The following is a 21,815-nucleotide window of genomic DNA, read 5'->3' as shown; positions in this document are numbered from 1 at the left end:
GATGGGGTACATTGCTCCATTTTGGGTAGCTGGCAGTGCCAGGCAGAGTTTCCTCAGCCTGCCCTGCTCTGTGATGCCATTGTGGATGTGTGACAGTGTTCACAGGGGTCTGAGGATGAGGGAAGAGATGAGGATCTGACTCCATGTTTAAGAAGGCTTGATTTATTATTTTATGATATATATTACATTAAAACTATACTAAACAAATAGAAGAAAGGATTTCATCAGAAGGCTAGCTAAGTCTAGAAAAAGAAAAAATGATAACAAAGGTTTGTGGCTCAGCTCCCTGTCCAAGCCAGCTGGACTGTGATTGGGCATTAATTAGAAACAACCACATGGGCCAATCACAGATCCACCTGTTGCATTCCACAGCAGCAGATAATCAATGTTTACATTTTGTTTCTGAGGCCTCTCAGCTTCTCAGGAGGAAAAATCCTCAGGAAAGGATTTTCCATAAAAGATGTCTCTGACAGTGGATGGGCACAGCAGCTCCAGCTCACAGCACAGCAGAGCCCAGCACTGGCTCTGCCTCCTGCCACGAGCAGAATGAGCTGCTTGGCCATGATGCCTGAAAAGGGCTGTGTTAATGTGGTTTGGATCCAGAGCCTGGCTAACAGGTCCCTTGCCCACAGGATGCAGGGTGGAGGGGCTGGAGCAGGGCAGGATGTCTGTCCAAGGCCAGGAGCCCCCTGATCACTGCCCCAGGCACAGCTTGTTTCCCTTGCAGAGATCTTTCGTGTTTCATCTGCTCATTCAGGCTTCTGCCTGAAGGGCAAGGACAAAGAATGCAATGAACTCCTTGGCATGGAAGTATATTTTGCTTCACATTTGTCAATAAATGAGATTAGGTTTCTGCATTTGTGCCGAGAGGCTGCGTGAGAGGCACATTTAATGAATGCTAAAATAAACTCTCTGGATAGCTGTGGGGTAACAAACACAACTAAAACTTGCATCTCAGGAGAGATCCTGACATTGCAGAGATGCCAGTTATATGACCAAGCAAAAAGGAGTCAGCCCAAAGCTAAAATTACCCCAGATCTTTCATGAAATGATGACTTGGTACCCAAAGCAGCCTGTGTATGATAATGACCATGCTGCTGCTCTGCTTGAAAGAACATTTCCAACTCAGTCCTGGGTTACCTCTCCCAGTTCTTCCAGGTTTGAAAACTCTTTGTCCAGAATCTGAACCTTTTATCCTAAAAAGATAATCTCAGAAAGATGGGAGGCAGCATGAGTTGCCTATTCCTGGGTGTCCTTCTCACTGCCCACCCTGATGAGCCCTGACTCCCCCTCTTTCTGTCCAGCAGGGCCAGTGAGACCATGTAGGAGCAAGGAAACCTCTCTGCTATCAGAAACAGATACTTGTGGGTCCAGGGAGAGTCCTGGATATTGAGGTTTAAGATCCATGAAGAAACATGGATGGATTTCAGGAGGGTCACCTTGGATCACAGAATCTTAGAACCACAGACTGGTTTGGGTTAGAAGGGACCTTAAAACTCTTCTCATTCCATCCCCTGCCATGGGCAGGGACACCTTCCACTATCCTGGGGTGCTCCAAGCCCTGTCCAAGCTGGCCTTGGACACTTGCAGGGATGGGGCAGCCACAGCTGCTCTGGACAACCTCTGCCAGGGCCTGCCCACCCTCACAGGGATGATTTTCTTCCTAACATCCAATCTAAACCTACTCTCTTTCAGTTTTAATCCATTTTCCCTTGTCCTGTCAAATGTCTCGGCAAATATGAAAATGCTAAACTCTGGAGGAATGGCTGCAGATGATGGTGGAATGAGCCCTGGGGTTTCTTGTGGGAGGCAGGGGAGAAGGGCAGTGCCACCTCCATGCTGTGGTGACACTTGGGGTGCTCTGCAGCAGCCACCAGGGCTGAGGGTCTGACTCAGCTTTCCTGATTCACAGTTGTGCACTTGCAGGCATGGGGGTGAAAAGGTTTGTTGGTAACCAAAGCAAAGCTGTCAAGTGAAAAATGCTCTGTGGGCAGAGGATCCTGGCTCTCTGTTGTGGGAAACAGGAGAAGGAGCACTGCTCCAGGAACGTGTCCTGAGGGGATTTTGCTGCTGGATCCCAGGGCTGGCAGAGCAGCAGTGAAGGCACAGCACAACGTGGGGCTGGGCAGCCCCAGCACAGAGCCCTTGTGGCTCCTCAGTGCTCCTCTCTCAGCTCATCCCTTGAGGAGGGTGCAGTGCTGCTGGTGATGGTGTGGGCACTGCAGACCCTGTCCATGCTAAGTGACCGTGGCTTCCACAGCCCTAAAGATTTCATTATTTTCATTAATACTTCTGGCTCTTCTCCTGGCACACTCCCTCCTGAATCTGCAGATGAGAAGTTGTGATGCTGCTCTTGTTGTTTGGGACTTTCCTAAGCTGCAATTCAGGAATTACTCCTTTCTGTGGTCAAGCTTATCCATCCTACCTGCAGCTGGTAGACAGAAGGGAAAGCAGGAGTGGCAGAAATTGGAGTGCAATGGAAATAGCTGATAACAACTTTCAAAACCCCCTCTGTCCATGTAGCATGTATTTGGTTGAGTTTTTTGATTATTAGGACTTCTGGGGAGGTTTCCTTGTCTATCCTATATTTAGAAAATGTAGGCAGGCCATGCCATTTTAAGAAGCAGCCTTGTGTTGGCAGGGCCATTGCTCATTTCATGTGTTGTAACATTTTTGTGTTGGTAATGTTGTGAGGGAGATTCTGTGAGTCACAGCTCTGGTTCTCTGGTGGGGTCAGGTAGGTGTCTTGTTCAGTTTGGGGTCTTAGGAGGGCAGAAAGAAGCAGTTGTGACCTGAAGCACTGCCAGCAGTTTTGGTTTTATTGCCAGGCCTGTGATAATCTGGTATTTCCCTTGAAGCCCCAGGTGCTGTACTTGCTTTATTTTCTGTGACTCTCCAATTTCTTTACCCTTTGTCATGGCAGGACAGAGACAGACAGTGTGTCCTATTTGGGCCCCAAACATTCACAACATCAGAGATAACAGCAAGCCCCAAACACATCTCTAGGTGGAAATCTCCTTCTGTGTAGTTCAACATCACCATTTTCAAGAAGGAGAAGAGGCCCAGTTCATGATTTCCCAGTTCATGATTTCCCAGTTCATGATTTCCAAACGAGCAGAGCTGTGTGTCTGATGTCTGTCTGTCCCCTCCTCTCCTCCTTTCCCCTTCTTTTCTTCCTGGTCTTTTTGCAGGTCACAAGAGACCCTGAGTGTCCTCTCTGTGATGGAGAGCCCATTTCCCTGGGCCTGTCCCACCTCTCCTGCCCCATGCAGGCACAGCAGCTGCTCCCCTGCAATCCTGGTCCCTGCCTCACAAGGTTTGGGTGCTTCTCCAGCAGCAGCAGCAGCGTTTTCCTGCACTGGAGCCTCGGGGCTTGTCTGCACAGGGAGGCTCTTGCAAAACATGCTTGGCCTAGGGTGGGAATTTAAAGGGAAAGAGCTGTTCTGCACCAGAGTCCTGCCTTGCACCCTGTTATCCTGCAGAAAAGCATTGCTGTTTTTAATTTCTGTGCTTGGTGCAGCTGCAGTGGAGCTGGGCAGCCAAGGGCTTCTGGGGCAGCTCTGCTCTGAGGTCAGCACTGCACAGGAGGCCAGGGCTTGGCAGGGGAGGCTCTTCTCTGTGTACCCACAAAAGGGGCAGCCCTGCAGAGCAGAGCCTGCCCCAGGGCTGTGGTACCCTCTGGAGGAGCCCCTGAGCACTGGGCTGGCAGTGCCCCTTCCTCCCTCAGCACTGCCCTGGGAGGAGCTGCAGAGCCCAAACCTGTCAGGGCAGCCTGGGGCTCACCTCCATGGGCTGTCCTGAGCCCTTCAGAGCTCCTGGAGGGGCCTCTGGGAGGGTGTTCAGCTTTGGTGCTCACCGAGCTGCTGGGCTGGTCACCCAGCTGTCATCAGTGTCCCACCCACGACAGAGCATGAAGCTTCCTGAGGTGTTTTCCTCAAAGCCAGCCCTCCAGCACTGTCTCAGTCCCACCATGCCAGCCCTGGGGAATGATGCTCTGGGGAGCTGAAGGTGATCTGTGGGTACACTGCCTGCTGAGCCAAGGTGTCACATCCCAGCTCCTGGCTGTCAATTCAAGTCCTTTCCCTTTGGGAGAGCAGGGAGGGACCCTGAAACACCTTGTACCCCACAGGATTGAAATCTCAGGTCTCTGAAAGGAGAAGTGACACACAAAAAGTCACTGAAATGTTGCACTCCCTAGGTCTCTCTGAGGCCAGAGGTGGGAGCCCAGACATCCCTGGCTGGTTTCATTTGCATCCCCTGGAATCTGTGACTGCAGCCACTGAAGGCAAGAGCATGGCAGGGCTGGCAGAGAGGCAGACATTTACATGAGGCACAGGCATGCTGTCATCTGGGTAAACTGGGGAAAAATCCATGCAGGGTTTTGTGCCTCTGGGCATCGGGGCAGGAAAGCAGCCCTGACCATGAGAGAACACAGAAGGCTTCCCCACTGGGAAGTATTCAGAAGCAGTAAGTGATACTTGCTGCATTGAGTGGGGTTCTTGTCTAGCAGGGTCAATGAGCATGGTCAGACCCAACATCTCAGGCTCCCTCAGCCTGGTGGTCCTCCCTGGCTGCCCTCTGTGCCTGTCACGAGTCCCCATGTGTCACTGGAGCCTCCCCCTGCTCCTCACTGCTAGAGTTGCCCTGCTAACAGAGTCAGCTGCTGGAGGACTCATCAGGGCTGAAATGATTTATTTCTCAGCCATTTACTGCAAACGAACCATTGGAAGGCTTTCAAAAGCCATCTTCTCTTGACCTACGTTCAGCTGGATGTTTTAGCAGCATCAGCTTTACATAACACGCCAGTAGAGGGGAATTGTGGGGGAATAAAGTTTATGTTGATAAACAATCCTTGCTGACCAGGATCTCCCTCTTAAAGCTGAGTGGTTGTTCAGAGAATCACTGAGGAGAAGGGAAGTACAAGCCAGCTGCCCCAGAAAAATGTGATGACTTGTGTGTTTACTCTGAGTGTCTGATAAAATCCCAGAATATCTTATGACAGCAGGTAATTCTTTGCCAGCATTTAGATTTCAGCGAAATGTCTTGATAGAGCCCTAGCACCCCAAATTAATTCCAGTTGGTGAGGACAGGAGAGCATCACATGGGCTGAGAACTGGGTGGGGAGGACCATGAACAATGGATTAGGATAAACAGCAGTGTGTCCAATTGTCAGGGGAGTGAAGGAGAGCACAGCCTTGGGAGCTGAAGCTGTGCCAGCTGCTGCCCTCCATGGTGGCTGCACAGAGTTAACCTCTGAAAGGCTCCTTGGGACCTGCAGCACATCCAGGAGCCCCTGAGGGCTCTGATGAACTGGGATCTGCTCATTCTCAGTTACCTGGGAATGTTTTTTCAGAATATCCTTCACGGGGCAGGGCTGCTGTGTGATCCTGTCTGAGGTGTCCATTCAGCTTTTGTTCGTGCTCACAAAGACGCTCCCAGTTAATTAGCTGATATTTTGTCCAGGCATTTATTTACCACCAAATTACAAAGGGAGGGGCACAAGTTGAAAAATGAGGTGAGAAGCATAATAGGGTAGGCTGTGCTCGACTGTGATGTTCCATCTCCATGATCCCCTGGCTTAGGGTGAGAGCTGGGTAATTGCTGGTGTGGGTCCTTGCTGAAAAGCACCATTAGAAAAGCAGATCTGGGATGGAAAATTCCTCTACGTGTGCAGGGGTCCTGTGACTGCAGAATCTGGGATGAATTCTTCCTCTGAGCGTGTGCAGGCATCCTGCAACTCCAAACAGCATCGTCTGGGTGAGCAGAAAGGTTTTCTTCTCATGGTGTTCCAGGCCTGGCCATTGGGCAGAGGGGCTGCTGCAGGGACAGGCGGGGCAGCAGGGTGACAGCAGGCACCTCTCATGGGCTGTGAGTGGAAGATCAGCTTCTACAGCCTGCAGCCAGGGGGAAAGGGTGACCCCACGGCCTCAGAGCAGCACTGAAGTGTCTCTGAGCTGTGACAGTGGAGATCCCAATGCTCCATCCCAAACAGGCAGAGAAGCAGCACCATTATTCAGGCGTCTGCCTGAGAGGGTGATTCAGGATTCTGGGTTTCATGGAGACAAGGCTGCTAGGAACTCTTCAGTGAGATGTGGGAGGTAGTCAGCACCTCCAGAAATGAGAGGAGGATGAGATTGGGGGTTAAGAGTGGTATTCTAGGTTTTCAAGATAATGGATTTTGCAAAGGAAAAAAAAAATCTTCAACCTCACAGCCAAGATTGAGACAGCAAGGACAAAGAGGAGTGGTTTTGGTTATCTGTGGTTGGTGGCAGCTGGCATGGGCAAGGAGAAGAGAACAGGAAGAAGGGGTAGTGTAAAGGACAGGACAAAAGGAGAGGTAGATTACATGTTTGGAATGATGGAACATCTCTTTTGCAGCTGGGGGCCAGAAGAGCCTCACAGGTCTCAGGAGCTGCCTGTGTGACTGGGTTCCCATCACCTCCAGTGTGACTGGGCTCCCATCAGCTGCTGGGCAGGACCCTGTACTGACAGCCTTTCAGCCAGAGCAGAGCCCAGAGGGATCCATCCACTGCTGGTGAGATTGTGGGGTCAGGATCAGCTGTATCCTAGAAGCCATCCAGGTCCTGGGGCACCCTGTGGATGCAGTGTGGATGTGCAGCACAGCTTGGTTGTGTGTCTGGATGGATCCAGAGTACACAAGTACAGCTTGGTGAGGTGGATGGATACCCCCTTGGGGCAGGGATGTGATCTGCTCGATTTCTGAGTGGTCCTTCCAAGCTCATTCTTGTAATCTTGTGATTTTTTTGTCCCCCTGAATCCTGTCTTTGGACCTTTCCAGGTTAGTTCTGTAGACCCAAAGGTCTCCTTAGGCTTTTCCAGGGCAGCTCCTCAGCACCACTGTCCCTTCTACAGATTCATTATAAACAAAGTCACATGCATGGGGTATTTAGACTGAGCATTTCCTACAAAAATGTTCTCCAGAAGAGGAGACCCCACTCTTCCCATCAGGTTTGCAGTGTTCTCAGGCCCCTATAAATCCCTTTTTGGGTTCTAGGTATTGCATTTCTCTGCATGGGGGTGCTCAAGGGTGGCTTGGGAGATGGTGAAGGGAGGCAGTGGGACTGCAGAGGTGAAGGAGCAGCTCTGCAGGAAATTTGCTTTAGCAAAGGCTCTGAGTGCAGATGCTTCTTACCTGGCCAGCTCCTCTGCCTCCTTTGTCACTCCTGCATGGAGATTAGAACACCCATGCTTACAACAGAGGATGAAACCTGCATTGTGTCCTGTCTTTGCCCAGGTCTCCTCCTTGGATCCCAGACTCCTTCCGCTTGTTGTCACTGCTGCTTAAAATGGCATTTGTGGTGGCATCCAGAGGTCCTGGCTGCAGCATTGTTCCCCTTGTGCTATTCACAGCACAGAGTCATAACAAGAGCCAGTCCCTGCCCCAAATATATTAAGTGGGATCTTTGAGAGAGGAAATGGAAGCACAGAGAAGGGATGTGAATTGTCCCACTTTACGCAACATTTCTGGGATAAAACCCAGCACTATTAATAGCTTTTTGCTCAACAACCATCTTTTGTTCAGAACTCTGGTTTTCACCTTAAGTTGTTTAGTTGTTTGTGTTGTGCAGGATCTGCTGCCCAGTTTGGCGAAATTTCCCATTTTGTGACCTAAGGCTGGACATGAAGCAGGTCAATAAACCCATGTCCAGTTTGAACCTGGAGTAATTTCCTTTCTAGGGCCATCACCACGTTGCCTATTGTCTCCTCTTTGCCCACATTTTGCTGCTGCATCATTGGTCTTTGTTTTCAGTCACTTGTGTTCTGCAATGGCTCCTAGAAAATTACACCTTCCTGTGTTCCTCTTCCCTAAATCCCTTTGTGAAGTAGCTGGACAGCCAGCAAGGGTTGGCTCTCATCACAAAGTCAAATTTGCTTTACCTTCCTTCTCATTTGTTGCCTATGAATATTCTATAAAGTGATCTTTCTGCCAGAGAAATGTTTGTGGAAACAGAAACTGTTGATTAAATTTTAACGAAGAGTCACAGGAAGCAAATTTTAAAATTGCAACTGTATGTTTGTGATAATAAGAGCTCTGTCATTGCTGTCAGGGACTAGAATTGATGCAGGCCACAAAATCTCTTCATCCAACCAAAATGAGCCAGAGTTTCTTGATTTCTTTTTTTTTTTAAACACAAGCCACAAACTGCTCATGAGCAATTTACAAGCCAAAAATTAGCCAGGATGGCTTTCCAGAGAATAGTTCTGAAGAATATCGCAATAAGCAATATTCAAATATAAAACGAGGGAAAATAAGGATAAAAAAATTAATCAGGAAGAGCTGACATCCTGGAGACTCCTGGCAGCTGTAAATCAGCTTGGTTGGGGGACATTTCAGTGGAAGCCACCCATTGCTGTGCTCCAGTGGGGGTCCGGAGCTGCTCAGAACAATGCTGGGAAGCCGCACTCTGGACAAGGCAGGAGACACGCTGTGTTAGTGTCTCCACTGGGCAGTGCCCAGAGTCCCAGTCGGAATTTACAGCTCCATTTGCTGCTTCCCTGCGGCCCAGGGATGAGGGTGGCCCTTCTGCCTGGCTCCCTGCGCCGGGCTGGGCTGGGGGAGCTCTGCCTGCCTTGTGGGGTCTCTCCTGTGTGGGTTCCACGGTGGGCTCAGCCCTGAGAGGGAGCAGATGCCGTGCCCAGAGCTCCAGAGGGGCACAGACCCAGGGTGAAGGAGCACTGGGACAATGCCATGGTGCAGGGTGGTAATTCCATCCACGCTTGGCGGGATTTGGGCTGTCTCAGGGATGATCTTCAGCTTCTTTCCTGCGTCTGGATGAAAACCAGACCTGCGGTCACTTCTGGTACCAAGTGCTTTAAAGCCTTTCTTCAACCAACAGCAAAACTTTTAATCTTTCTAATATAACATTACAGAGAACAAACAAGTCTCTAATGCAAGCCCTGGGGTCTCTTGTGGGGAGATCCCGATAAAAACAGGGCTTTCTGTTTTGGAAATACCCTCTGGTGGATTTGTCTCTCACCAGAGACAATGGTGAACTTTCAAAGTAGGCAGAGACATGGGAAAAAAAATATTGTAATTACGACTGCAAGTGGCTGGCTTTTGTCACGGAATGCTAGAGAATATTATTTTATAGGTTAAAAATTAAACATCTCCACCTCAGCATTAGAGGCTTCTCACTGAATTTATTTATCCAGATATTAAAGTGCTTTCTTCTGTGAGTCCCTGCTTTGCGTGGCATTTCACCTGGTTGTGTGTGAAACATCAGGATGTTCTCTGGCCCAGAACTTCCTGGGAAGTTGAAGCAGCAAAAAAATTTTGCCAGCTGGGCTGTGGCATCTGACCTTCACTTGACCTCTGCCTGCCCTGGATTAACATCTTGTAACTGATCCCAAGTTTCTCTTATTTTCCCTTGATTGCTGAAGTTAAGCATGTTTGAAAACACTCGTTAAAGCTACCTCTCACAGTGAAGTCTGCTGGGGCAGGGCAGGAGGAGGATTCTCTGCTGGGATGGGGCTGGTGTGGGTTTGGGCTATCAGACCCTCTGCTGATGCCTTGAGAGGCTCCCTGGAACAGAGGCTAGGCAGGGCTAAAGGAATAAAGTAGGGATTTATTTAAAAAGACCTTCAGAGGATGCACCTTGGGCAGTGCAAGAGTCTGGCCGTGGCTACACCCAAGATGGATGATGGGTCATGAATTTTCACACTTCTATAAGTTTTGGTCCATTTACAAATTAGGGTTAGTTGTCCAATTACAGCTCCAGGTTATGCAGTCCCATCCTCCCAGATTGCTCTCCCCAATTCTCTGTTGTTTGCAATTTTTGGGCTGAAGTTGCAGTGGTATCTTTGGTTCTGGAGCTGGAAAAGGATTGTTTTGTCTGACTGAACTGTGAGGAGAACTTGCTAACACTTTATATGAAGTTCAGAGTTATATACTAACTATATACTGAAGTTCAGTTATATACTGATGCAGTACAGAATCTGGGAAATATGAAAAAATGCAGTACAGAATCTGAAAAATATGAAAGCTAAAACTTAAGGCATCACTGCAGTGAGGTGTTCTGTGGTTCCTGCTCCTCCTGACCTCAGATCTCACACCTCATTTGTTAACCCCCTCTGTGGTGCTCATTCCATTTGAATGCAATGGAATTGAGGGGGGAGGACAGGGATCCCCAGCAGTGCTGTGCTGCCTGGATGCCGTTCTGTCCTTCCCTGGCACACCTGGCTGTGATGGGCTCCAGGCTGGGCAGGGAGGGTCAACTTTGTGTGCCAAACCTGGCACCTTGCTCAGAGATTCGTTCACATTCTCCTGTTTGCAGTGGCCCCGTCCTGATTCACCTGAAGGATTTGGTGTGTGTGTTTGGGGCTGTGTTGTACCCCCACATTGCAGGGGGTCCTGCTTTTGCAGATTTTCCTGAGTCATAGAATCATCACAGAGTCCCAGAGTGGTTCAGGCTGGGAGAGACCTTGGAGACCATCTCATCCCAAGCCCCAGCCAGGGCAGGGACACCTTGCACCATCCCAGGCTGCTCCAAGCCCTGTCCAAACTGCCCTTGGGCACTGCCAGGGATCCAGGGGCAGCCACAGCTGCTCTGGGCACCCTGTGCCAGGGCCTGCCCACCCTCACAGGGAAACATTTCTCCCTGCAATGCTTCCACCAGTCCATGATCGTCTGGCTGCTGTCCTCCCATCCTTGCAGAGCCCAGGTGGAGCATGCAGTCCCTGTTACAGGAATTTCAGCTCCCCTCTAACTGAGCTCTTCTCTATGTTTAAAACAACAGTCCTGTGATTCATAAAGCTGTAAAACATCCAGTAGGGTTTTCTTTTCATCCCTTTCTAGAACTAATGACATTCCAATAATGGTCATTTGCATCTGCAAATTCTTCCCTGTATTCTGAAAGCTTTTAGCCTTTAGCTTTGCCATGATGAAAGGGGTCTATATATGGTTTCATGTACAGATTTCATAATAAACATTTAATGAAATGAGGGTTTTTTCTGCTAACCTAGATTGTTTTGTCTCCTGGGGTGTGTTTGTGTGTTTTTCAATCACTTTCCTCTGGTGATTGAAAGATGATGGATGCCACCAGGGTCTTTACCAGGGTTCTAGGGCAAGTAATTTGTGCTTAGTGCTCAGTGACTGGAACAAAGGATTAATGTATTTTAGAGTTTTGGATACTTGGGGTAATTTCTTTGTTGGCTGGGTCTGGGCTGGCAGTCCACAAAGCATGGGTGGGCAATTTTTCTAGCTGATTGTGAAGATAGAGATAAAGCTATATTTTATGAATTGTTGCTTCCAAGGTCATCTGGAAATTGAGCACTTCATAAAACATATCTTTGTTCAAAGATATATTTGATTATATAAAATATGATCCCAGAATCAATTGGGTACAAACAAGATGTTGCCTTTAGGGTTGAAAACACATTGTTAGAGGCATGAAGAGCAGAAATTGTCGCTGCTGTCTTTGTGTGGCTATTGTTTTTGGTCTTAATAGGAACAGAATGAATGACATTTTTCCACCAGACCACTTATGCTCAACTATACCTCCAGGACAACTTCCTGGCCAAAAATATTCAAAACAAACAAACACAATAGCAATTCTACTCCAATTACATTGTTTGCAAACCAGCTAGTGTTCATAGAGTACTAGGTTTGGCAAATCCAACCTCTTCAGCCCCTGATTTTAATATTGGATATTTGCATGTGCATGCCTTGGTGGAGTTGTGCTCTTCAGGTGGGTGTTTATGCATGGGCACCTCCAGTATAGTGGCAAAAGCACAGCCCAATTGTCTTTAAAAATTGGGTTTTGGGAGCACATCCCTGCCCAGTGACCAGCTGCTCATTGATTTCAATGGAGCTGAGATTGCAGCCCCAGGCTCTGCACCAAATCATACACCAATTTCAAAACTTTCACTGCAAAGAAGAATAACTGGATTTTTAACTGTGGGAAAGACAGAGGAGGAGGAATTTATCAGTTGCTCTTAAATATAAGTGGAGCCAGCATTTGTAAGAGGAGGGTGGAATTTCTGGCTTTGTGGCACATTTTCATAGAACTATAGAATAATTAATGTTGGAAAGGACCTCTAAGATCCCATGGTTTGAGTTGCCAGAGGGATCCTATAGAGAACAAACCTAAATCAAGAAACCTGCTTGTAACTTTCCAGTCAATTTTCTTTGGTGATGGGAGTGGTCATGAAAATTTGGTCACCCTCAATTTGAATAGATTAAAAAAAATTATAATAGTGCTGTAGATTGGTGTTGTAGTCACTTCTTCTCCCTGAGACAGAAGGCTACAGGAACTTAGTTAAAGGAAAAGAAACTTGTGTGTTATGGAAGGTATGGGACATGTAGGGAGGAATAATGCATTTGTTCTGGCTTCAGCAAAATGCTTTCCATGCTTCATCCCAACCCCAAATCCACAGATCTCAAATCTTTTCAGCATCTTCACCCTCCCAGTCATCTGTGTCCTTCCACCAGTGTCTGCTCTGTGTGGGGCAGCTGAGGGGTCCTCAGCAAACCCCCCAGGACCTGGAGTGGTGGCTCCTGCATTGTCACACCTGCGTCCCCAGCTCCCAGAGGGGGACCTCTCCCAGGAGCAGGGATGAGCCTCTGACTCCTGGAATACCTCTGTGGGAGAGGCGGGGCAGCAAGGACATCTCCCTGTCCTTGGAGAGATTTGGGTTGTTAACCCTTGCTGTTCTCAGCAGTTGCTGCACAGGTAGTCCCTCAGACAGTGGAGGTGAGGTGTAAATGTCCCAGGTGAGCCACAGGGTCTAGTGCTGGCTCCTACACTGGAGTCCCTGCCCTCTGAGGGTGCTGAGGCCCTGGCACAGGGTGCCCAGAGCAGCTGTGGCTGCCCCTGGATCCCAGGCAGTGTCCCAGACCAGGCTGGATGGGGCTTGGAGCACCCTGGGATAGAGGAAGGTGTCCCTGCCCATGGGATGGAGTAGAATGAGATGAGCTCTAAGGTCCCTCCCAACCCAAACCATTCTATGGTTCCATGACTCCATGATCACTGCTCCTGGAGAAACATGGCTGTTTGTTAATGAAAAGGTCAAACAGTGGTTACAGCAAAATGCTGCCCCTTGGAAATTTCAATTTGTCATTGTTGTTTACCTGTCACATACCCCTGCTCAGCACACCAGGATCTGAGACAGTGGCTACAGAGACTGCCATGAGAATGTCTGACCATGCTTTGGCATAAACTGAAACATAAGTTGCCTGAAGTGTAAATCCCATTACAGATCTTATATTATGCTTAATGCTCTGGGTTTGGAGGCTGTAGTTACCCACGGGGGTCGAGGCTGGCGTGGGACGATGTGTCAGTGTCACACCAAGGTTCTGTCCCGCAGGCTCGGGGCTGTGTGTGGTCTGAGGACGTTGTGTCCACCCATGCAATAAAGCCAGGGTTGTTCCTACAGCCTCACTCAAATGCAGCTGTGTTACCTCCAGGGGCATTGGAGACTCTGAGGAGTCCTCCTGACCCTGCCACCAAGGAGCTGAGTCCCCTCAGAGCTCTGGCTGTGCACGTCACAGCCTGCCTGGGGCACAGCAGGGACTGCCCTGTGCCCTCTCCATAAAAACCTGGGCAAAAGGAGCACAAACACCGAGTGTGTTGTGAGGTTTTTTCACCCATGTTTCCATTCCTTCTGGCAGGAGGGAGATTTCCTCAGAGTGGGTCCCTCCTTTGACAGGTTGGCATTTGCAGCCAGTATTGAAACAAAGTCCAGGGGATCAGGAGCTGCTGCTGAGCTCCAGACCTGTCTCCTTGTCAAGTAAAGGCCAAATTAAACCCAAGGCAAAGGAGAATCACCTCTAATTGAAACAGTGGAGCCTGTGGGACTGCATCAGGCAAGAAGTGAGATGTATCACAGTGGGGATGGTGCTGACTCCCAATGAACTTCTTGTGTCCCAACCTGCATGGTGATGTGCCAGGAACACGTGTCCTTACTCTGTAGTAGAGATGACAGAAATGGAAAAAAATTCCTTTCAGCTGGCAAATGTTTGTGACTGAATTTGGCGCAAGTTGAGGCTGCAAAACAGATCCTATGGAAAGATGAATCTGTAATTTTCCATGTTATAGAATGTTGAAATACTCCCATCTGAGGCACCTCTCCAGAAGGGGCTTAGGGACCAGCAGCCTTTGAGACCTGGCTCAGCTGGGTTTCATGGCTCCAGATGTGGTCCTTCAGTGAGGCTTGGAAGCCCCAAGGACTGTGCCTGGAGCATCCTTTGGGTGTCTGGGTTCCTGTGGGGAGAGCTGGGAGCTCAGACCCACAGAGACACCTCTGGATCTGCAGCTTCTCCAGCCCAGCACAAGAGCCCAGTACAAGCCCCAGCACTACTGTGGAAGGGCTGTCCTGAGACCAAAGGCTTGTGCAGGCTGAGAAACACAGCTCCTTTCCGAGAGATCACCTGTGCACCTCCCTTCCCCCCAACTCTGGCACAGGGGGGTGTCCTGACCTGGGGACATTCGGGTGGGGACATTGTGTGCAAAGCCATGGCTTGGATACAGGCACATCAAGGATCACCTGTGAGTTTGTAGGTCTTAACTCTCCTTGCATCTCTTCCATTCCTGTGAGAAAGCATTTTTCAGCCTCCCTTTTCCATGCCCAAGGGAATTCAAGCTCAGTTTCCTTCTTCCTCAGCTGCTCAGAGAGACACAGAAGGATCCTGTGCTCCCAGGCCTCCAGATCCACCTACCTAAACGTTTTGGCAGTCTCCATGTGCCAGGCAGTGTGGGGCAGGCTCACACTGCACCCTTGGAGGAGGCCAGAGGAGAAATCCCATCCCAGTCACCCAGAGATCCCAGATGCGTCTGTGTGCAGCATCCCACAGCTCAGAAACCAGAGTTTGTGGCTGCTATTGCTGCCTGCTCCACAGCTCATGGAGCACCTTTCCCAGGCTGGCTGCTCCTGCCTTTTGCTGCTCAAGGGTTGTTTATGTAGGATGCTCTGTGGGTGGGATGTGGTTTTGTCACCACTCCATTGCTGGACTCTGTTTGGGCACTCTGCCCGAGGATGATTAATGATGTTTTGAGTTGTGGCTCTGAGGTGCTTGCAGGCATACTGCAGGTACCAGAAGTAAAAGAGGTGTTGTTATCATCAAGGTACTCCAGTGTTATATCAAGTGTAATCAGAAGTGAATTAATTAAAGCAGTGTGTACATGTAAGTCCTTTTATGGTGGATGTTCAAACAACTCATATCGTGCAGTTTAGAGCTCAATGTTTCAGACTTTGTAACCCTCTCCTCTCTGTGAGAAGGCAGAGGGTGCCAAGGCTGCTATCAGAGGACAAACCTCTCTTGCAAAGGTCCTTTGTGAAATGTGGCCCTTAAAACAAGTTAGGAAATTGTGTGCATTTGTCCATCCTGGCTCCAGCATGTTTCAAGGTTAATTTTTACAGCTCACATAACTAGTGTAGGATGGGATCTAATGGTTGCTTGGGTTTCATATGACCTTGGAGCAAGCAAAAATCTGGAGAAAAATTGTTTTTATTGTTGGTCTCAGCTCTACCAGGATTTAACTTGTTTTTGCAGCACGACATACCCTTGACGTGGTTGTCACTTAGAAAAATTGCCTGGAAATGCATCTGGCTCTCCTGTCCAGCATCTCAGGCACTGTGAGGAGAGGAGACACAAATTTGGATGGAGGAGGGGCTGACAGGGTTGCAAGGTGACCAGAGATACAGATCCTGAGCTGTAGCTTCAGTCTGACAAGCAGAGCCAAAATTCTTCTGTTTTCAAGTCCAAAACCCCTGTTTTAGTCCTGGCTCCATCTTTGTGGAGGTGGCTGGGAAGTTGGAAATTGATGGAAACATAATGGATTAGACCTTGACCCTGCCTGGCACACATCTAAAGCTGTTTGCCCAGGATAGTGTGCTGTTTTGATATGTGTGAAGCTTGTGGTTTTGTTTTTCCAGCATGCTGGAAAATATATCAAACAAGGAGGAGATGAAAATGACCCCAAATGCTCAGAGCACTAAGAAAGGGGGCACTCAGAATCGGTCCTCTGATCTTTCTGAACTAAACTCGTGGTTTTCTGAGCTGCAACTCTGTGATTTGGACAGGGCAGAGATGGGAAATGGGTCAAAAGCTGAAAGTGTACCTAAATGTAAAGTTTTGATATACTCCAGTATTAGCACTCCATGTGCTGCTCAGGCCTCTCAAGCTACTTTAGTTTACTGCTGGGGAAGGTTGAAAGGTGATTCAGTCATAGTTTACAAGTACCTAAAAAGGGAAGGGGTTTCTGGTTGCTAGATGGGATTCAAATTCACCAGAGAAAGGCAGAGATCTCTTGGCTGGAAGCCAAAGTTAGAGGAGTTCAGACTATGAATAAGAATTGCAGTTTAAACTTTTTATGAGTGAAAACCAGAGGAAAGTCTTTGTCTGGAATTAAGCAGAGTCATCAGCACTGAATGGCTCTAAATGAAGATTTCTCTGTTTTTCTGAAAGCAGCAGGAATTATGAAGTGAGGCTTTCCAGCCCATCCCAGAGAGCAAGGCCAGGCTTCCCTTTTGCCCAGAGCAAGGCTCTGGATGCTGTTTCCCAGGCTTGGGGCTCTGCCTGCTCTTCCCACGCTGCTGTCCAAGCACAATTCCTGCTGCAGTGCAGCAGAGGGGGCACAGATGTGTCAGGGAGCACAGCTCTGCCTCTTTGTGCTCAACCCTTTTCCCAGACACACTCCAGAGTATTTTGGGGCTGGGTTCCCCTTTCACTGCTCTGATTCAGCTGGGGGATTGCAGTCCATGGAGCCCATCAAGTGTGGCCTGGAGCTGAATACACTGTCTCCTTCCCTCCTGTAGTGAGACACCAAAAACATGTAGATGGGGTGGAAAGAAGTTCTCCTCCCTTTCTCTGGGCAGGACTCTTTGCTGGAGGGGTGGGATGCTGTGTGTGTGTGTGTCAGCTCTTTGGGGTTTTTGGATCTGCCTGCTTAGGAATGTCCTGCAATCATCACTGGTGGCATGTGCAGAGTTTTAGGTGAGACATGAGTCATGTTGGTGCGGAGATCATGGAGAGTTCTTTGCTTGTTCTTGGCCCTCTTCTTCCACAGGCTCCAGGTTCCTGGGGTTTGTTCTGCTCTTGCCAGCATTTTGGTGGAGAGGGGCAGGGTTGACACCCCTTTCTCCCAGCAGTTTCCTGTCAGCACCCAGGACATCCCTCTGGCTGTCCTGGACTGCCCAGACCCCTGCCAGGGGGCTCAGAGACCCTGGCACAGAGCCCAAGATGCCCCTGTGGGTTTGATTATGACCCGTGGAGCAAATTACCAACTTTATATGAAGATCAGCAAGCCACAACAGTTTGAGTAGAATATTAGTGAAGTTATCATGGGGTGGAAAAGTAGAATTCAGGGGTTTTTGTATGGGGGTTCAGGAAGCAAGATGGAAGAATCTGGGCATGTCCAGCCTTTCTCCTTCTTGTTCTTGGCCTCCATCTTCTGCTGTCATGTTGGCACTTTTGGATTGGTTTAGAGTAGAAGCTCACTGTCTAACATAGGTGATAGGTATTGGGAAGTAATTGTAAACATTGTACACATAGTTTTTAGTATAAAGACATAACACCGCCCTGGGGGCAGGCAAAGTGCCTGGAACTGTCCTGCTGGATGGACCTCAGGAGGGCAGGAGAAAGAATTTTATAGATAAGAAACAATAAACAACCTTGAGACCGAGAACTGAAGAGCTCTGACTCCTTCTTCAAGCACCAGGCTGGGAAAAGAGACTTTGGAACTTTTCTCAGGGTCACTCTGAGCAGCAGAGACCCTGACAGTTTCCAGTTTCTCTTCCTCTCAGGGTAATGGTAGCACATAGAACTATGGAAAGGAGATGAGAAGAGAATATTCTTTCATGTCCCAGGACTCAGCTGTTGTATCAGTTTTAACCCAGTTGAACTTCTTTACATCCTACTCCTGGTTCTAGCTTATAAAATATCAGAATTCTTCACACCTGTGGCTTCTCTAAAATGAGACAAGAGTTGTCCCTTCAGTGACTGGTATCTCAGTCCAAATTAACCCATATTATGTCCATATGCTGCCTGCTTCATAATTCTGCAGACCACCAGGCTGGAAATAAAGTGAAGCAGATGCAGCCATGGCAAGGTCAGGACCTTCCCTGTATTTAAGGTGTATGGATAATGTTGGCAGGGGACAGGGTGACCTCGGGGTACAATAGGAGCTGACTGACACACACATTCAGACTGAATAAATATTTGAGAATCTATTTCTCTATTCCCCAAGATGACCCCTATAAAAGCAAGGTCCTGTTTACCTTCCTGGCTCTCCATGCAGTGTTCTGGGAAGAGACCAGCTCTCTTCTCCTCTCACTGCCTTCCAGCTCTTCTGGGCAACCCATTTCCAGGCAAGGATCAGGGATGTGGGCTTCACAAAACCCATGACACCTTGGATTTTCACAGAATTCTGAAAGCTGGGATCATTTCTGGTCAGAAGTCCCTGTTTGTGCCAAAGCACAGTGACTGGGAAGCAGTGAGAGATGTCAGTGCACAGCCTGTAACCACTGCCTGCAGCTGACCCAAGGGTTTTGGCTCTCCCTGTCCCATTAGAAAATCATAGAATGGTTTGGGTTGAATCAACCTTAAAAAAACCTTAAAACTCATTTCATTCCAACCCCCTGCCATGGACAGGGACACCTCCCACGATCCCAGGGTGCTCCAAGCCCTGTCCAGCCTGGCCTGGGACACTTGCAGGGATCCAGGGGCAGCTGCAAGGTGTGATGTGCCTGGGACCAGCCCACGTTACCCACCCCAGCCCTGGGCTGCCTTTCAGGCACTGTGAGCTTTGCTTGGCTCACTCCTGTCACCCTGAACTGCTCCATTTCTATCCATGCTGGGATCCTTTTGATTAAGGACTATTTAGCTTCTCACTCCCATCAGGAATATGAAGTGCTGAGAGCTTCCTACCTCAGAAGCATATTCCTGATGATGGCTGTGCTTTTTATTATTTTGTGAAAGATCCCTTTTGGTGAGAACAGTCTTTAAATACTATCAACCTACACTGACTTAGCTTGGCATGAAGAACTAGAGGAGACACACAAAGGTCTGTAGAACAGTGATTGCTCTGATGAAACCCATCCAGTCCCTCAGCCTTTGAGTGCTCTGCCATTTCACAGGATCAGAATGCACAAAGCAATTAGAAGGTGGTTTGTGCATATTAGAAAGAGGAAATTTTCTATCAGTAGCACACCTCAGACAAGGAGAAGCCATTGTTACCAATATTCTTAAGGCAAAGCCAGCAAGTTGCTGTTTCCTTTTTTAAGGTTAGCACTGAGAAAGAAAAAGGGAGCTAGAAGAGTGCAGAGCTGTCAGTTGAAAGAAAAATTGCAAGCCTGTTAATCCTTTCTTGTCAGGTTTAATATAAAGCCTGGCAGAGATTGATAAGAAGTGTCTCCCTCTCTGTCTGATGTTCCAGGTGCATGGTAAAAATCACTTTGCTGAAACACCCACGTGCAGAGCCAGGCTCCAGGCTGGAGAGGCTGCTGGCCAGCCTGACACTGCTGCCACAAAACCATTTAAAATACCTATTCTTTCACTTTTCTTCTTGCAGCCTGAATAAATGGCTGTTCCTCTAACTCATTACACACGCAGGATTTTCCTGCAGCCCCTCTCAGTGGTTATTGCTCTGCTGGTGTTGAGCTGAACAAGGTCTCTGCAGCAGATTTGGAGCATCTGGGGCACAGGGGGCTGCTCCTTGTGACCTGTCCCTGCTTCATCTGCGCTAAAACATTCTGCCTGGGGCTGTGGCAGCCACAGAGGTCTGTAGGTGTTGGTAATCTGCAGCAGCAATGGCCAGGAGCAGGGGAAAAATAATCCCTGAAGAGCTTGAGCTGGTGTGTGGTGGGAGAGCTCAGCAAAGCTCTGCAGGGACAGGAGACACAGGGTCCTGCCTGCATGGATAGGGCTGCTGTGGAATATCAAACCTGGTCATGGGGAGCCTCCAGAGCCTCCCTCTGTTCCCTGTGTGGGTGTTTCTGACTCCTGCTCCTTCCCTGTGTGCTGTTTTCCCTGGGCAGCCCCTCTCCATCACCTCGTGGCAGAGGGGGCAGCAGGAGCTTGGCCAGGGGAGGGGTTTGGGGGTTCCTCTTGTGTGTGCACAGCCCTGACTCTCAGGGCAGGTTTCACACTGTCCCGTTTCTCTTTCCTCAGCTGTTCCTCCCAAACTGAAGAAACTGAAAAGCCCAAATGTTCACGTGGGTGAGAAGATTTCCCTGAAATGTGAGGCGACTGCTGGGAACCCTCAGCCATCCTACAAATGGTTTAAGGATGGGAAGGAGCTGAAGAAGAGCAAAGACATCCGGATCAAGTATGGGAATGGGAAGTAAGTACAACACAGGGGCTGCTCTGCCTCTGCTCACTCAGGGGCTGGGGCTGGGGCTGGAGGTGCTGCTGTGCTCCCCAGATCTCTGCTGAGGGCTCCCTCAGAGCCACAGGACCATCTCAGCCCAGTTACCATGGCCAGGAGAGTGAGCAAGAGCCCCAGTGACCTCAGAGAGCATGGGGAGAGGAGCAGGGCACACACAGGGAAGGTGTTTGGTTCGTAGATGGGCTGTCCTGGGGTCAGGGCTGTGCTCCTGTGCTCTGCAAGTCTTTGCTGAGCAGCACTGAGGGCTCTCAGAGCCACAGGACCATGCTCAGCCCAGTTACCGTGGCCAGGAGAGTGAGCAAGATCCCCAGAGACCTCAAGGAGAGGAGCAGGGCACACACAGGGAAGGGTTTGGGTTTGTAGATGGGCTCTCCTGGGGTCAGGGCTGTGCTGCTGTGCTCCCCAAATTTTTGCTGAGCAGCACTGAGGGCTCACTCAGAGCCACAGGACCACGCTCAGCTCAGTTACCATAGCCAGGAGAGTGAGCAAGATCCCCAGTGACCTCAGAGATGGGGAGAGGAGCAGGGCACACACAGGGAAGGGTTTGGGTTTGTAGATGGGCTCTCCTGGGTCAGGAAGGCACTGGATACCTCAGACAGGTGTCCTGTGACATGGGGAGGCTTTCCCTGGTATCTCAGGTTGCCTGGGGTGACTCCTGCTCTGCAATTAAGAGTTGAATGTAGAAGGTACCCAAACCCAGCTGTTGCCCCATCACTCAGCAGCAGGGCTGTGGGAGGAATTGGTTTGTTCCCTCCTGCATTTAGGTGGACACAGAAGCACCTAAGGCCACTGAAAAATCACAGAATGATAAATTAGGCCTGGAAGGGACCTCTGGAGATCATCCAATCCAACCCCCCTGCCAAGGCATCAGCACCTGGAGCAGGTGGCACAGGAATGTGTCCAGGTGGGGTTGGAATGTCTCCAGAGAAGGAGACTCCTCCCTCCCTGGGCAGCTGTTCTGCCACCCTCAGCATAAAGAAGTTCTTCCCCATGTTGGGATGGAGCTTTTCATGGTTTAGTTTATGGCCATTACTCCTTGTCCTCTCACTGGGCACCACTAAAAAGAGCCTGGCACCATCCTCTGACACCCTTTGGAGATATTTATGTGCATGAATGAGATCCCCTCTCAGCCTTCTTTCCTCTACACTGAGCAGGGCTGAGGTGCAGGATTACTTCACAACACTGATCAGGGGTCATGGTCACCTGCAGAGACCTTGTCTTGTGCAAATCCTTCCATCTGCCCACCCAGGGCAAGCTCCCTCACATCTACCCTGCACTCCTCACCCAGCAAAGCTCTCAAGTGGCTCTCAGTGAGTGTCATCCTCAGCACCACTTCATTCATTAAATGTCATCCTCAGCACCCCCTCATTCAGTGGCTGTCACCCTCAGCAGCACCTGCCTTGGTTTGGAAAGACAGGAGTCTGCTAAGGAAGGCAGGAGCCTCCCCTGAAATGGGGAATGTAAACCCTC

At 49.3% G+C, this 21,815-nt stretch overlaps 1 protein-coding gene across 4 annotated transcripts in view; it reads left to right on the top strand.

Annotated features, from left to right (window-relative positions):
- NRG2 (neuregulin 2) overlaps window positions 1–21,815 on the top strand; it is a 157,383-nt gene that overhangs the window by 80,502 nt on the left and 55,066 nt on the right. For all 4 annotated transcript variants that reach the window (XM_054287695.1, XM_054287694.1, XM_054287693.1 and 1 more), the window contains exon 2: window positions 20,129–20,300. In XM_054287695.1, the coding sequence (XP_054143670.1) occupies window positions 20,129–20,300 (172 nt within the window). The remainder of the gene's footprint in view (window positions 1–20,128; window positions 20,301–21,815) is intronic.

This window comes from Melozone crissalis, unplaced genomic scaffold (assembly GCF_028551555.1).
Source record: "Melozone crissalis strain CALT ecotype California unplaced genomic scaffold, PUWL_Pcris_2 ptg000061l_1, whole genome shotgun sequence".
NCBI classification, from domain to species: domain Eukaryota; kingdom Metazoa; phylum Chordata; class Aves; order Passeriformes; family Passerellidae; genus Melozone; species Melozone crissalis.
Note: the sequence above shows the minus strand (reverse complement) of the source record. Positions and strands in the feature narration are given on the sequence as shown.